This window comes from Myotis brandtii, unplaced genomic scaffold (assembly GCF_000412655.1).
Source record: "Myotis brandtii unplaced genomic scaffold, ASM41265v1 scaffold82, whole genome shotgun sequence".
Taxonomy (NCBI): domain Eukaryota; kingdom Metazoa; phylum Chordata; class Mammalia; order Chiroptera; family Vespertilionidae; genus Myotis; species Myotis brandtii.
In genome coordinates this window covers 10,490,981-10,506,311 of record NW_005371324.1, presented here as the reverse complement: position 1 = coordinate 10,506,311, position 15,331 = coordinate 10,490,981, and the positions used below count along the sequence as shown (strand labels likewise).

At 36.8% G+C, this 15,331-nt stretch overlaps 1 protein-coding gene across 2 annotated transcripts in view; it reads right to left on the bottom strand.

The window, feature by feature from the left end:
* TMTC2 (transmembrane and tetratricopeptide repeat containing 2) overlaps positions 1 to 15,331 on the bottom strand; it is a 423,041-nt gene that overhangs the window by 139,386 nt on the left and 268,324 nt on the right. For both annotated transcript variants that reach the window (XM_005884159.2, XM_014531683.1), the window contains exons 5-7: positions 3,658 to 3,743; positions 2,970 to 3,154; positions 1,207 to 1,285 (exon numbers count right to left, since the gene is read on the bottom strand). In XM_005884159.2, the coding sequence (XP_005884221.1) occupies positions 1,207 to 1,285; positions 2,970 to 3,154; positions 3,658 to 3,743 (350 nt within the window). The remainder of the gene's footprint in view (positions 1 to 1,206; positions 1,286 to 2,969; positions 3,155 to 3,657; positions 3,744 to 15,331) is intronic.

The following is a 15,331-nucleotide window of genomic DNA, read 5'->3' as shown; positions in this document are numbered from 1 at the left end:
AGAGAAAGAGAAAGAGAGAGAGAGAGAGAGAGAGAGAGAGAGAGAGAGAGAAAGTCAATACATTCTTTCACAAGAACCAGGACTTTACTATGTAAGTTCAGATCAGGCAAAACTTTATACCATAGATATTCAAGTCCAAGATTCACTTGAATACTAATGATTTTTAAAGCAATTTTATGAATAAACAGAATACCTCATATTTTTAGAAATCCCAGTTTCTTCTAACTATTTTCTATTTTAGTAACAATAGTATGAGCATTGCTTAGCCATTCCTTATCTATCCATATATATATATATATATACACACACACACACACACACACACACACACACACATATTTGATTTGAGGACAAAAGCAAGCCCTTCTCTTCCCTCCCTTATCTGGAAACAGCAAACCAATCAGCAGAGCACCCTAAACTTCAGGGACTCTTTCCAAGAGTCACATGCTGAATGGGCAGTTTCCGTCCACCATCAAATAGCTGTGGTGACAACTTACAGTCACAAATCAATTGTAAGTGATAGATATTTTATTAGAAATTCTAATTCTTAAGCTCTTGCACTTAGAAAAATCAATGCCCAGGCCTGCATGCTTTCTAATAAGAAAATTAAGGTAATTACCCAATATAGAAAAAAGAATAATTGTAGTAGCACATTTGCAGTTTTCACAGTATTGTTTTTACTCTAAAACACAAATTTAGAAAAAAAAAAAGGCCTTGAAGATCCAAGGCCTGATCAATGAAAACCATACAAATTGACTCAGTTAATCTCATCTGTTACAAGCACCAAAATGCATTCATCTCTACATCATAGCATGTTTACTTTTGAGGATCTTCTGATTAAGCAAGTAACATGGTTAAAAAGTATCATGAATTTGATAACTTCGCTAAAATCTGTGGATTTTATTCATCTTCTTCAATCTCCAGAGTCTAGCTAATGCTTAATACCCAAAAGGGCTTGTGAGCCCCTTGCAACAACTCTGCGATCTGGACAATTTGTTGAGAATCAATATGATAATTCACGTATTTGTTCTCGTTAGAAAAAGTATGCTATGTGAAAATTTGAATGTGACGCCCAGTTGTGAATAAAGATTTCTCTGGGTGAGGATCAATGCTATAACTTATTAGAATTCCATTTAACAGAAGCAGGGGTTTTAATTTCCCCACAGGTTCCTGAAATAGCAATTGAAATAGTAAGGATTGACTTACCCATCATGTTGTACAAGCTCTGTGGAGCAAACTGCCTTGGCATTTTCTGAATTGCTTCTTTATATACACTAAGGGCTTCCTAATTTAAGAAACAAACCAAAAAAAATAAAATAAATAAATGAAAAAAGATGAAATACAAGAATATTCACCAAAAATAAAATAACAACGTCCTTTCAAAATTAAAAAGTTCCATTGCTATTTCTAAATGGCTCATTGGAGGGAAATAATTCAGCTGTACTTTGATGTCATACTACTACAATTTCATGAATAAAAATATTCAACCCAGTGAGTGAAAAAGGTCAGATAAAAATTTAGTGTAACAAGTAGCTGAATATTACTACCAAGCTCTTTTATTTTAATATAAAATTTCAGTTCACAAAGATTATTTAATTAAAACACTAGAAAATTTCATATTTGGAAATCATCCGTAGTCATCTATAATCTGTAATTAAAATCAGGCCACCAAGTAGGATCTAAATAAAATATAAAATAACAAACCTAGATACTGAGACCCACTGAGGTTATGAAATGCAATAATTTTAAAAGTTGTATCTCTACATTACATTATTGGTACAACAGGAAGGAGTATGTAGGGGTGTGGTCTGAAAGAGGGGAGGAGCAATACTGAATGTGAGAGAAGAAACCATGCAGACATGCTTCCTGTGAGAGAAAGGGAGGACAAGACGGTCAACCTCCCAGCTCTCTGTGCAAGGTCTCATCTCCATCACTTTTCTTCTCTCTCAAAAAAAACACAAACTAATTTTAATTTAATTATTGTTTTAAAAACAATTAAAAGAAATGGGAAGGATTTATATCATATTAATACTTAATACTCAGAGTACAATGTATTTTGTAACATCAAACGTTGGAAATAAGGAAACAGTCACAATATGTCTTGGATCATAAAATCAGAGATGATAAGCAAATAAGCTTGTGGAGCAATGGTTGTAATTTCCCCTTCTTGAAGAGTTGCTCTGAGAAATTAATAGTAAAGAAATCTGTTGCCATGGCCAGTGTTACTCAGTGGTTAGAGTGTTGGCAAGTGAAGCATCTCGGGTTCGATTCCCAGTCAAGGGCATATACCTGGGTTGCAGGTTCCATCCCAGCCCCAGTAAGGGCATGTGAAGGAAGTAACCAATCAATCAATGTGTCTCTCTCACATACATCTCCCTCTCTCTCTCTCTCTCTCTCTCTCTCTCTCTCTCTCTCTCTCTTTCTCTCTTCCCCCTCCCTCCCTTCCGCTATCTTTTAAAAATAAAATCAATGGAAAAAAATATCCTTGGGTCAGGATTAACAACACGAAAAGAAATCTGGTAAGTATTCTTTTCTGTTTGTTTTTTTAATCCTCACGTAAGGTTATTTTTTCCATTGATTCTTAGAGAGAGTGGAAGGAAGGGGGAGAAACAGAGAAACATTGACATGAGAGAGACACATCGATTGGTTGCCTCCAGCATGCACCCCTACCAGGACTGGACTGGGGATCGAGCCTGCAATGGAGGCATGTGCCCTTGATCGGAATCAAACCCAGGACCCTTCAGTCCATGGGCTGACACTATCCACTGAGACAAATGGACTAGGGCGGTAAGCGTTCTTTAGCAGAGGGTTTTCCCCCCAGAAATGAATTTCACCTTGAAACACTTTTAATAAAACACACATTAGCTTCTTAAATGCTCACAGCGCCCTGTGATGAGATGGTAAGGTAGAAAGCACTGAGATGGGATCAGACAAGGGGGAAGGAAAAAAGAGAGAGGTCTGGGCCTGACCTCATAGTGTCCCTGCTCGTGGTAGAGTTTTCCCAGGTTGTACAGACAGCTGGTCACCGAGCTCTTATGCGCATGAGGGTCCTTTAAGTTTTCATCAGGGATCTCAGAACACTTCAGGAATGTACGTCGGGCTTCTTCGGTCTTTCCTTGGTTCATCAGAATAATACCGGTGTTTAAATATGCAGCTGAGAGAAAAACGTGGAAATATAAATGTAAGAAGATGATGTGCACTGTGGATACAATAAGTTACCTTTACTTCAATTTACTTTCTATGGATTATTTCTGATTTTTAGAAGAAACCAAGACATAAATACTTAGGGAACAAATACATATGGGAACAATTAATGTAGTAAGAAGTGTCGGTATCACTGAAAAATATCTGGAATAGTCTCTGTTCTCAAAAAGTTCAAAACATTCTGAACTTAAAATCTAGATGAATAAAAGTTGTATTTATCTGAACATATTAAGAAATGACAAACTGATATTAAAATATGATTAAAATGAGAGATATAATTGTTAGAGGCTTATAATTTGATTGACAAGTTTTCAAAAATAGGAGCACCATGCTTTTTTCTCTGTGAGGTTGTAAGTCATCAAGATAATTTCCATGCATGAAGAGGAAAAGAAAAAGATATTTAAAAAGAAAAACTTAAAAAAAAGAAAAAGAAAAACTTCGACGGTTACTTACAAGCCAGTGTAGGCCTGCTCCCGATCGCCAGTTTATAATAATGTAGCGCTTCTGCAAACCTGCTGTTCTCCTGCAGGAGTAACCCTCTGCGTGAGGAAAAGAGAAATTTGGAGATAGGACCGTGTTACTATACATAAAACCACAAATTTTTATTTTATGTTTTAAAAATAAAAATGGTTAAGGGGCCATAAAAACGCTGACCTGGTACTATAAAAATAAATTCTAAATAGAAGGAAATTATTCCTCAGGAGAGAAAATATTGGAGAGGTATCAGTTGCATTTATGTTGCATCAGAAAGTATTAAGAAGTATTTTCAGACCTAGCCGGTTTGGCTCAGTGGATAAAGTGTCGGCCTGCAGACTGAAGCAGCGTCCCAGGTTTGATTCCGGCCAAGGGGAGATGTCTGGGTTGCAGGCTCGGTCCCCAGTAGGGGGCGTGCAGGAGGCAGCCGAACAATGATTCTCTCTCATCATTGATGTTTCTATCTCTCTATCCCTCTCCCTTCCTCTCTAAAATCAATTAAATTTATTTTTTTTTAAAAAGAAGCATTTTCAAAAAGCCCTTTATCCTCACTGAACTTTCCTCTTTCCCACAGTCTTTTCTCTCCCACTGGACAGAAAAACCACCTAAATTTCTTCCTGGAGAATGCACATTTTTTCATCACTTCAGAAAAGAAACCTGTTTAAGTTAAATACATACATATGCATATGTGGTTATATGTGTATTTATTTAAACATGAAACGCCTCTCTCGCTAGTCATATTGTTTGGGAAATACTGGTCCATGACTGCCCGAAAGACAAAGTGTAATCTAGGTCCGCAGGATAAAGAGTCAGAATTTAATCAGAAGCCATAAAGACACAAAGAGAAAGATTAAAGACTATCCACATTGTTATTTCCTTATTTCAGAATATTGGGCACATTTCAGTTCACTACAGACGCTCAGACTCCACACCCCATACCTCTAGGAGGCCCTTGGGCAGTGGCCACATGGGTTACCCCAGCCATTCCAGACCCTGCCCTCCTGACTTATTTGAGAATCAATTATAATCATATCTTTGAAAATACAGTGTCAGGGCACTGGACTTAGTTGAAAAGCTCTCACAGAGGCCTTTTTGGCCTTTTCCTCTCCTCTTGTAATCAGCGAGTATCTTACAGACATTTGGCACCTCTCTGAGGCCCCAGTACTGCTGTTATCAACCTCAAATTGCAGATTCTACTTGCCAGCTGCTGAGGCTTTTGAAAGGCTGGTAAAAGGGAGCTTTGAGAAATGAGAAGGCTACTGATAAAAGCTTATCATTTTAGGGAGTATTTTAAAATCCTCTGTTTATTATTTAATGGGCATCATTAAAAAATATCTAAAGAAAATCATTTTGAAATTAAAGGTTGCTCACTCCTGTCATTGGCATAAATTAATTTCATGATTATTTCTAATACTGTTTGTTAAAAAGGACATCTGTAATAGTGTCAATAAATAAAAAATTTAAAAAGTCACCCAGCCTGCATGGCTTAGTGGTTGAGTGTCGACCCAGGAACCAAGAGATCACAGTTCTATTCCAGGTCAGGGAAATGCCAAGGTTATGAACTCGACCCCCAGACGGGGGCATGCAGGAGGCTGCCAATCAATGATCCTCATCATTGATGTTTCTATCTCTTTCTCCCTCTCCCTTCCTCTCTCTCTAAAATCAATAAAAACATATTTTAAAATAATAAATAAGTAAAATTAAAAAATCGTTTGAATAGAGCAAACCATTTCCAAACACATGAATAACACTTACATCTATACATAAATGTACATTTTCATTAAAAAATTTTAACAATTAATTTGATCATGAAATTGATATGTTTTGCTGTTAAGTGTATTTTTCAGTTGCTGGGAACAAAGAATAGTTTTCTGCAGTACTCAAGAGTTTGTGAAAATGTTCTATTGCCTTTAAAAATGAGTAAACTTGATAAAGAGAAAACACAAACATACTTCTCAAAAAAGGAATAATACCCTTTATAACAATAATTTTATTGACAAAATGCTTTCCAGTTAACTAGCTCATATACATTATCTCATTTTAGAAACTCATCTACAAAGTTAATTGTCTTTGTCATTTTTCCTTTGAGATTCAGATAAAGAGATGCTTTTCCTTTGATACAGGCTAATGACACCAGAGGAAAATACCATCTCTTCTTTCTACCTTTTCTAGGAATTCAAATCTTTCATGAGACCCTCTTTATCCAGTATCTTCCATCTCTTTCTGCATTACAGTTTTCTTTCCTTTAAGACCACAAAAATGTTCATGTGCCTGTTAGCATAAAGGCAGGGAAAAACCACTTGAAAACCTTTATTCCTTCATCTACCTCCGACTACTGCTTATTATTGTTCTTCCATTTAAAGGTAGATTTCCTTTAAGAATGTCTATGGTGTACATGTCCAATGGCTCAAATTTCATTTACCCCTAAATCCAGTTTCGGCTCTTTCCCAGAATTCCACAGAATGTCATAATGAAATTTCTACTAATGACCACATTTTAAAAATAACATGTTGATGTGAACCACCCGTTCAACTGTAGCACCTATGACTATTGAACCCATCTTCCTTCCTAAAACTGTATTTCCTTGGCTTCTGGGAAACCAGCCTCCTCTAGTTCTCTTTTATCCCTGGGACCATCCTACAGAAAATGAAGAAACTTCCTCTTATTGATTTATTCCTTTAAAGAAAGTTGGTGTTTCACAGGACTTAAGTCTTTTTCTCTTTTCATGTTTACATATTGTCTGTACATGACATCATGCACACATGCAGCTCATATGCCGAGTTCTCTCTCCTGACATCCAGCTCTGTTTTCAACAGTTTATTGAGCCACATTAACTTAGGTGCTCCATGGAATTTCAAAATCAATACATCCAAATCTTAAAAACAGTATCTCCCAATGAAAATAAAGAAATTAAATCTCCTCAATAATTAGGACCATCAGGTTGCTAAAATCAGAAACCTGACTTTTTACTTACCCTCAAAATTCCATGTTTTATAAAGTCCCCAGAACCTACAGACTCTCATTTTTTAAGATTCTTTATTCTGCCCCTCAAGGTTCATCTGTATGGCAGTCAGAGCCCCTTTATCTTTCCTATCACCTAAATAACTGCAATAGCCCACTAATTAGTCTCCACATAATTACATTTCTAAAGGGCAAATATGCAGCTAGGCTAGAGAGAAAGAGCATGAGAGATGAGCACATTTCTTTGACACATGCCTAAAGTCCATAAACTTTGAAAACTGGTGTATGTATTCAGCCTCATGGCCTCCCCAATACAGATGCATGATATTCCTGTCATTTTCCAATTCATAAAATATACAAAGAAGAGAAAAAACAATTGGTATGGTACCCAGATCTAGACAATCCTGTCTGGCCTGCTTACTCTTTGGAGGAAAATACTCACACGGAGATTTGTAGCAGGCAAGTGTCCAGAATTATATAATGTGGCTCTTTAAATTAGAGCATCATCCTTTGCATCATTTGAATAACATTAGCAATGGAGTGAGTCCAACCAATTGAAATGGCTATTGTGACTAATTTCTCATGGCTAAGGATTTAATTGAGCATCAACTAGGCCCTAGTCTGCATGCTGCAGATGTGAAAAAGACAGAAATGCACCTGCCAATGATGCTCAAGCTACTGGGGGAAACAAGAAAGAAAACAAATGGTATGGAAAATTGCTATGAGAGAGGACAGAGGACCAACACCACCCCAGCTCAGGAATGGACAAAGGTTCACAGAGCCAGGGTGACAGTGGCAGAGGCTTGAAAAGCAAGCAGCAGTTGGCCAGCAATAAAAAGTGTTATCAGAGGCTCCATGTTACACAGGAAGAAAGAGCGGTCCACAGAGAATTTACCAGCTAACTCTAGGTCTCATGGTTCATAAGAAGACAAAGGCAGGATTGAAGCAGGTTCTCTGATACTAAATCTCATGCTATTTCTAGAAGAAAAATAAAAGGAAATAATTAAAGTAATGCAATTCTAGATACATGCGTACCAGGTTATGTTTCCTTTGCTCTAAAACTCTCCAGATTTTTGTATAACATTAACTTGATTTGATGCTCAGAGAAGGAATCAAATGCCATTTTGGCAGGTCTGGATGAATTTGAGTCAATCCTAGCACTATGACAACCAAGCTTCTGTTACTGCCCTTCTCCACATTTACAGAACCTATTCTTTATTTTACTGAAGATATGACAGAAGGAGAGAACCGTTCACATTGTAATAATTATGGTGGTAATAATAATACCAGCTAAACTTATTGAGTACTCAAAATGTAGTATGCACTTTACATATGTTAACTTATTTATTACTCAACGATAATCTTATAGGTAGGTTATTCTTACTAACTCCATATTATAGATGATGAACCTAGGGCAAGAAAAAGTTCAGCAACATGCCAAAGGTCACACAACTAGTAAGAAGTGTGCTACAATTCAAGCCCAGCAGTCTCATTACTATAAGTAGGATTTGTGTTTTGGTAGATTACTCATACCAAATGACTGTTGAAAGTTGATGACATAGTTTTTTTACATGCTGATCAATATAATCTTCTGGTTTCTATGTTTACAGTATTAAAAATAAGAAGACATTTTAATATACCATCAAGCAAGAATCTAATGGGAAATAATTTTATTCATGTTATATGAAGTTGCCTTTCCATTAATAAAAGTGGTCTATACTATACATTAATGTGAAGTTAAAGTGTTTTGGGGGGAGAAATTGAAATAATATTATAAGAAATAAGGTTCTCATGTCAATCACATACATGAACTATGTAAAAAACAAAAAATATAAGAAAGCAAACATTTGGGTGGGCACACAGTGCAATATACAGATCTTGTAACATAGAAACCCACACCTGAAACCTATATGATCAAGTTGACCAACGACACCCCAATAAATTTAATTACAAAAAGAAAGGATTAAATAATCCTATATAATAAAGAGGTAATATGCAAATTGACCCCCACTCCATCATGCAATCACAAGGTGGCTGTGCCCACAGCAGAGGTGGAGTTCCCATAACGAGTGATCAGCAGGGACCTGAGGCTGCACCTCCAGCCCGGCAGGGCTTGAAAGGGGACCTCAAGCCACGCCCCCAGCCCGGCGGGGCTTGATGGGAGACGTCGGGCCATGATCCCCGCCCCCGGCTGGAGGACCTGATGCTGGTCCCCCCGCCCCACCGCCAGGCTGGGGGACCTGAGGCCACATCCCCCTGCCCAGTGGGGCTTGACTGGAGACCTTAGGGCGTGCCCTCCGCCCCAGCGCCTGGGGATGTGAGGGTGCACCAGGAACCTGAGGCTGCACCCTCCACCTGGCACCAGGCCAGGGGACCTAAGGCTGCACCCCCCCACCCAGTGGGGCTTGACGGGGCACCTGAGGCTGTGCCCCCCCACCCGGCGGGCTTGATGGGGACCTGAGGCTGCACCCCCTGCCTGGCGCCGGGCCAGGAGACCTGAGGCTGCACCCTGCACCCAGTGTGGCTTGACTGGGGTGGGGCTGGCCGGGTCTGGATCTCACCCAATGGGGGTGGGGCCGGCTGGGTCTGGGTCTCACACAATTTCGAGGCACACGCGGGTGGGCAGGGACTTGACTCTGGGTCCCACAGCATGCCTCAGACTCCGACAGGAGGAAGATTTTCATATACATTTTACTAATTTTCTTTTATCTCTGACACTTTTATTATAAAGAAAGGGCAAATAGAAATATTAAAATATCTCCTCCAATTAATTTTCTTTTAATGTGCACAAATTTTGTGTACCGGGACACTAGTTTTCAATAAAAATCTAATCTACCATAATTTCATAAAAAATAAAATTTTCTAAAAATTAAAAAGAAAAAGCATGCCCTTCTCCACACTGTCAGTACATCTAAACAAAACATCAGCAATCATTGTCTCCTTGTAATAGACTCCCCTCTGAATAGTCCTAGCAAAACAAAAATATTCATGTAAAGCTACCTTTGCCTCAGGTTCTCAGAAAGGTCTTTTAAAAAGGTTGAAATCTGAGATACTCAAAAGTTATTGATAAAGCACTTCAAATGAAAAGTAATTTTTCAAGAATATGCATTGCGGTAATTAAGCTGACATCTACGCAGAACACAGGTGAAACAGGGTGCGGTCCACCTAGAGTCCTGTAACTGTAAAACTATGGAAACACTAAAAGATAATCGCTTGGTTTCTTCTTTTGATATCATTGTTGAATAACATGTGGCACCATTACAACATATTAAACATTGAGAATACAATCACCAAACAACGAATAAGTACTTTTTGAAAGAACTGTCTCACGGTGAAGACAGACAAGCAAAGAATCACAATCCAGTGTAAATAAAGCACAACGTGTTTTGGGAACCCACAAAAGAAAGGTACACCTTCCCAAGGTGACAGGTCAGATGAGGCTCCAAGAGAAGTAAAGAATGCAGGTAATGAAGTTCCAGACAGATCAAGCTATGGAAACTCAAAGTCACAGAGGACGACATTTTTATCTACTCAGATTACAGAGGACAACATTTTACCAGTAATAACAGGCTTCATGGAATTAAATGACTATCTATTTAGGAAGCATTTTGGAAATTTTAAAGTTAAGAACTTAAAATTAAGATTATATTATTAAGAATATTTGAGTAATAATAGTTTGGTTATTCCCTGGGCAAAAAGTACTTAGTAATCAAGATAAATCAGATAACAATATTTACAGGTAATGGTTCACAAAATCAAAGTTATAATCCCTAAGGCCCAATTACTAACAAAAATATCATGTTCATCTTAAACTTAGATATTTTTCTGAATTTGGTTCCATTGTCCTTTACTATGTGTTGGTACTTTAAAAGTAATATTTTTTTCTCCCTCAGAGTTAAAATATTATATATTTTTCAAGTTCAATTTTTTATAAGTGAAATTAATTAGCATTGGTTTGGAGCCATATTTGAACTTTTGCATTAATTCAAATTTCCTAATCGAATTGGCTAATTTAGCTAATGACTCCAATAATGAGATTTTATATAATTTAAGTGTAAAATAGCATTACAGTCGTCTTTTCACTGTTTTCACAAGATTTATGCCTAGTTTTAGGCTATGCTTATAACAGGACAACTGAAAAAATAAATTTTTAATTTCTGGCATAAAATGGAATAACTAATAGCAGCATGTCATACTTATAAAACACAAATGCCCCCCTGTCTTGCCTGATAAAATAGATAAATGGCAAAATCTCAAGTGACTATAACAGGAAGTAAATAGAACCAAACTCATATTCCTTTTAAAAAAACAAACACTGTAAATAAAATAAGTTACTACTACATGAATCAAATGAAGTAATTCCAAGGGTTAGAGCAACACAAAAGCTTAGTATTTAAGTGTCTAACATGCACTCACCACTGCACACATTAACAAAAAAAAAACACCAAAAAAACAACACACAAAAACATGATCAATCAGGCTTGGTCATGTAACTAACTCTGCTTAAAGAGATGAAAGCACATTGAGGACATGCCCTTATAGAGGGGAGCATGTTTCTCTTACCCTTCTTCTTCGCTCCTGACTACAAGGCAGAAATCCTGTTCTGAAGATGGTGGAGAACAAACTAAAAGAAGCCCAGAAAACAGCCCTTCATGAAACTGTCCACACACCTGGGACCTCACTCCTCTGGACTACTTTTTTGTAAGAGAGAAAACGTAAATTAACTACTTTAAACCAGCAATTTTCAACCTCTTTCATGTTATGGCACACATAAACTAACTACTAACATTTTGCAGCACACAAAAAAATACATTATATTTTTTGCCAATCTGACAAAAAAAAAAAGGTATAATTTTGATTCATTCACACCAGATAGCTCTTGTAGTATTGGCTGTTGTCTTTTCTTTTCTTTTCTTTTTTTTTCTTTAAATAAGGGAAAAGAGGTCAGTGCCCCTAACAAAATAGTCAGGTATTGCACCTTTTAAAAATTCTTGCAGCACACCAGGGTGCCTCTTGGGGCACAGGGGTTGAAAATTGCTGGTTAAGCTAATGTTATTTTGGGTTTCCTATCATTTGCAAACCAACCTCTCCCCAACTGATAAAATGTCACATGCATTATTTTGTTTTGTTTTAATTATATAAGGTCATAAAATAAGTGACATAAAGTATGGCTCTCACAGATAATTTTAAGGAAAACGTTTTTGATTACATTTCAAGGAACACAAAGTATGAGTTTAGTTTTGAGTGATAACCAGAGTAGGCAATTGTCAAGTATCAAAGTTGTGATTAAAATATTTAATTAAAATTGTATAATTTAAGAGCATAAAGAGTATATGAAATTGTAACTCTTAGATTAAGCTCCTAGACATCAGAGTGGTTAGAGTTTTCACTTTGCCCAAAAGAGTAATGACATCAGTAGTGTTTTTTATTTAAAAATTAATTAATCCTCTTAATTCCCAAGTAACTAGGAAGAGGGAAACCCACATGAATTTTCAAATGAAATAGAAATAGGTAGGACTGTCATCAGAGAAAAAAGATTCAGTGAGATATAAATGATTGAATTTGAGCTTTGAGGGAGATACCTATGACAAAATTATACATATTTTCTGATATTACCCAGCATTTGTCACCCTAGGATAATAAGAGTTTGTATTTGAGGACCAAGCAAAAGAATTCTCTCTACTCATATTTTTTCCCTCAAATCATTCTTTCTTTCTCTCCCTCCTCCCCCCCCCGCCCCCCTTTTAATAGGTAAATGACATTTTTACAAAGATGCCTATGGGTAGGAAACCACAAATAGAGAAAGTGAATAAAGTGGTTACTTTTTTACTTAAGACACATAACCTCAACTTGTTAGAATAGTAATATATGTGCTACAAAAAGCATAATTTCATTGTATACTTAATTTAAACTACTGTTAAATTACTGCATGTGATTATTATATACAATATGTACTGTGAGCAAACTAAAAAGATGTCCTTTCTTGAAAAGGTTAAATTCCACCAGAAAGGGTAATGAGCAAGTTGTCTTCCCACTCTGCTTTTTACGCACGAAGAAGAATGGAAACGGAGATGGAGAAGCAGAAAACAACCATGCAACGTGAACTAATTTCTAATGTCACGTAACTGCCAAGCAGGTTTCAGAAAATACAGTGAAGCCTCCTCTTTGCTCTGACACAGACCTGTTTATTTGTTCTAAATTGGATTTTATTTAGACTTTGACAATTAAATAAAGTAGAATGACAGCCTAAAGAAAGGTTTTATTCTAACCTGTCAAATATGGAGCAGTAGGCGTCTGATCAAAATGATTGTTTAAATATTTCAAATGCATTCTCAAACACTTTATCAATTAACGCTAGGAAAAAATGAATACGTAGTAGCTCTTTTTTAAAAATAAATTATTTTTTTTTGTTTAGGGTCTAAAGAAATAAATATAGTCTCACTATAGTACCAAGTCTTCAAAATATGTGAGGTATCAATTAAACGGAACATTCATTACAAAGGTACTTCTATTCTGTGACAGGTCCAGAGCAAGCTGTATCATGACTACTATCTTATGTAATTCTCATAATAAACCCATTTTACAAATAAGCCCCATTTTACAAATAAGGGGTCCCAAAATCAGAATGGTTATTCACAAATCTATGTTGCTAATTATTGTTGGATCTAGGATTCACAGAACTATACTGTATATGAATATATGCATAAATTTGCTTTATACTTGTCTTCTGAATATATAATTAAGGCTGTATTTTTCTCTGCATACCATAAAATAATTATAGGTGTGAATATACTTTCCTAATTAAAAAACAGTACCTAATAGGAAGAAGGATACTTAATACTGGATGCCTTCATGATAGCATTTTCCACATTATATTATTTATTTTCACCCATACAATTAACAATGTAATATATTATTGCTTTTTGGCTTTAGAGACATAAAAACATCAGGGAGAAAGGTTAAAACACTTGCCCACAAAAACAGAGCTGACAAGTTTCAAGATGAGATTCAAATTCAGAGCTGCCAGGCTTCGAATCACACTGTCTTCCCATTACCCCACATTGTTCTACTGGGAATATGTCCCTATTCTCCATTTCAGTATTAATAATTTCCCCCTCTCTCTGGTTTGTATACCCAATGCTTCTTCATTGTCCATATCAACATATTTCTCTCTCTCATTATTTATACATATCCATCCCAATAAACATCTAGCATTTGCTTCAAACGAAGATCAACTACAGCCTCCAATGCCAATCAACGTTACCAAAAAATACATAATGACCAATGTACTTGCGTGATTGCTAATTTTATGTGTCCACTTCACACAGGATGACCAGCTATCTGGTTAAACATTCTTTCTGAGTGTGTCTGTGAAGATGTTTCTGGAAAACATTAGCATTAGAGACAGTAGACGAAGTAAAGCAGATTACCTTCCCCAACACGGGTGGGCAACATCCACTCTGAGGAGGGCCTGATTAGATCAAAACAGAGGAAGGGAGGATTAGCTTTCCCTCTCTGCCTGCGCTGGTGACACTGATCTTCCCTGAGACCTCCTGGTTCTTTCAGACTCCAACTGGAATTTACACCAGCCTCTCAGGCCTTCACACTCCACCATCAGCCTTCCTGAGTCTTCAGTTTGCAGAGGCCACTTGCGGGACTTCTCAATCTGCATAATCATGTGAGGCAGGGCCTTACAGTAAATCTCACATTTATATATATACCTCATTGGTTAATTTCTCTGGAGAACCCTGACTAATACAACTTGCAAAGAGGTTCCCTTGAAGTACTCTTGCACTCAAGACCCACTCCTTTTCATAAAAGTGTTTACCAGTGAGTATAGGTATATCCTCCAAAAGTATAGCCAGTAAATAATTACAAAGAAAAAAATTATAACTAATAAAAACTTCCGTTTTCCTTATTATTTAATTATATCAAGTTTCCCAGTATTTTTTAAAATCTTTGCAACAACACTAGGAGAAGTCATAACCTAATTTTGCAGAGGAGAAATAAGGATGAAGCAAACTAAGGAAAGTCTGTCACAGGATCAATACATGGGAGGTTTAAATATATATATACACATATATTTTTTATTATTGATTTCAGAGAGGAAGGGAGAGGGAGAGAGAGAGAAACACCCATGATGAGAGAGAATCATGGATCACATGGGAGGTTTTAATTCAAGTTTGTATAATACCTAAGCCCATGCTCTTAAGTATTTGGTCCATGATGCAAAGGTACCACAGAGTTAAATTACTCAAAAAGGAAACTTCTTCCTCTCCTTCCTTCCCTCCCCATGAAAACAAATACTATTCTGGTAGACCTATATTTTATCTCTAGAGTCGCAGTCAAATTTCTTTCAAATATTTCCTTCATCCTATAAGATCATAGTGTGATTTAAAACAAACATAATTAAGAATTGAAAAGTATCTAATACAAAAATTAAAGACATTTGCTCCCAATGGTTTAACTTTAAACCTATATAGAGATTTGCTATTTATTCTTTGCTGTTTACAGGAATTATCCAACATAGATGACATATTATGCAATTTCTTGAAGGAGAAACACCAGTTGGATGGTGTGCAATCGCTGTGGAGCAGCGGTTCTCAACCTGTGGGTCGCGACCCGTTTGGGGGTCGAACGACCCTTTCACAGGGGTCGCCTAAGACCATTGGAAAACACATATTTTCGATGG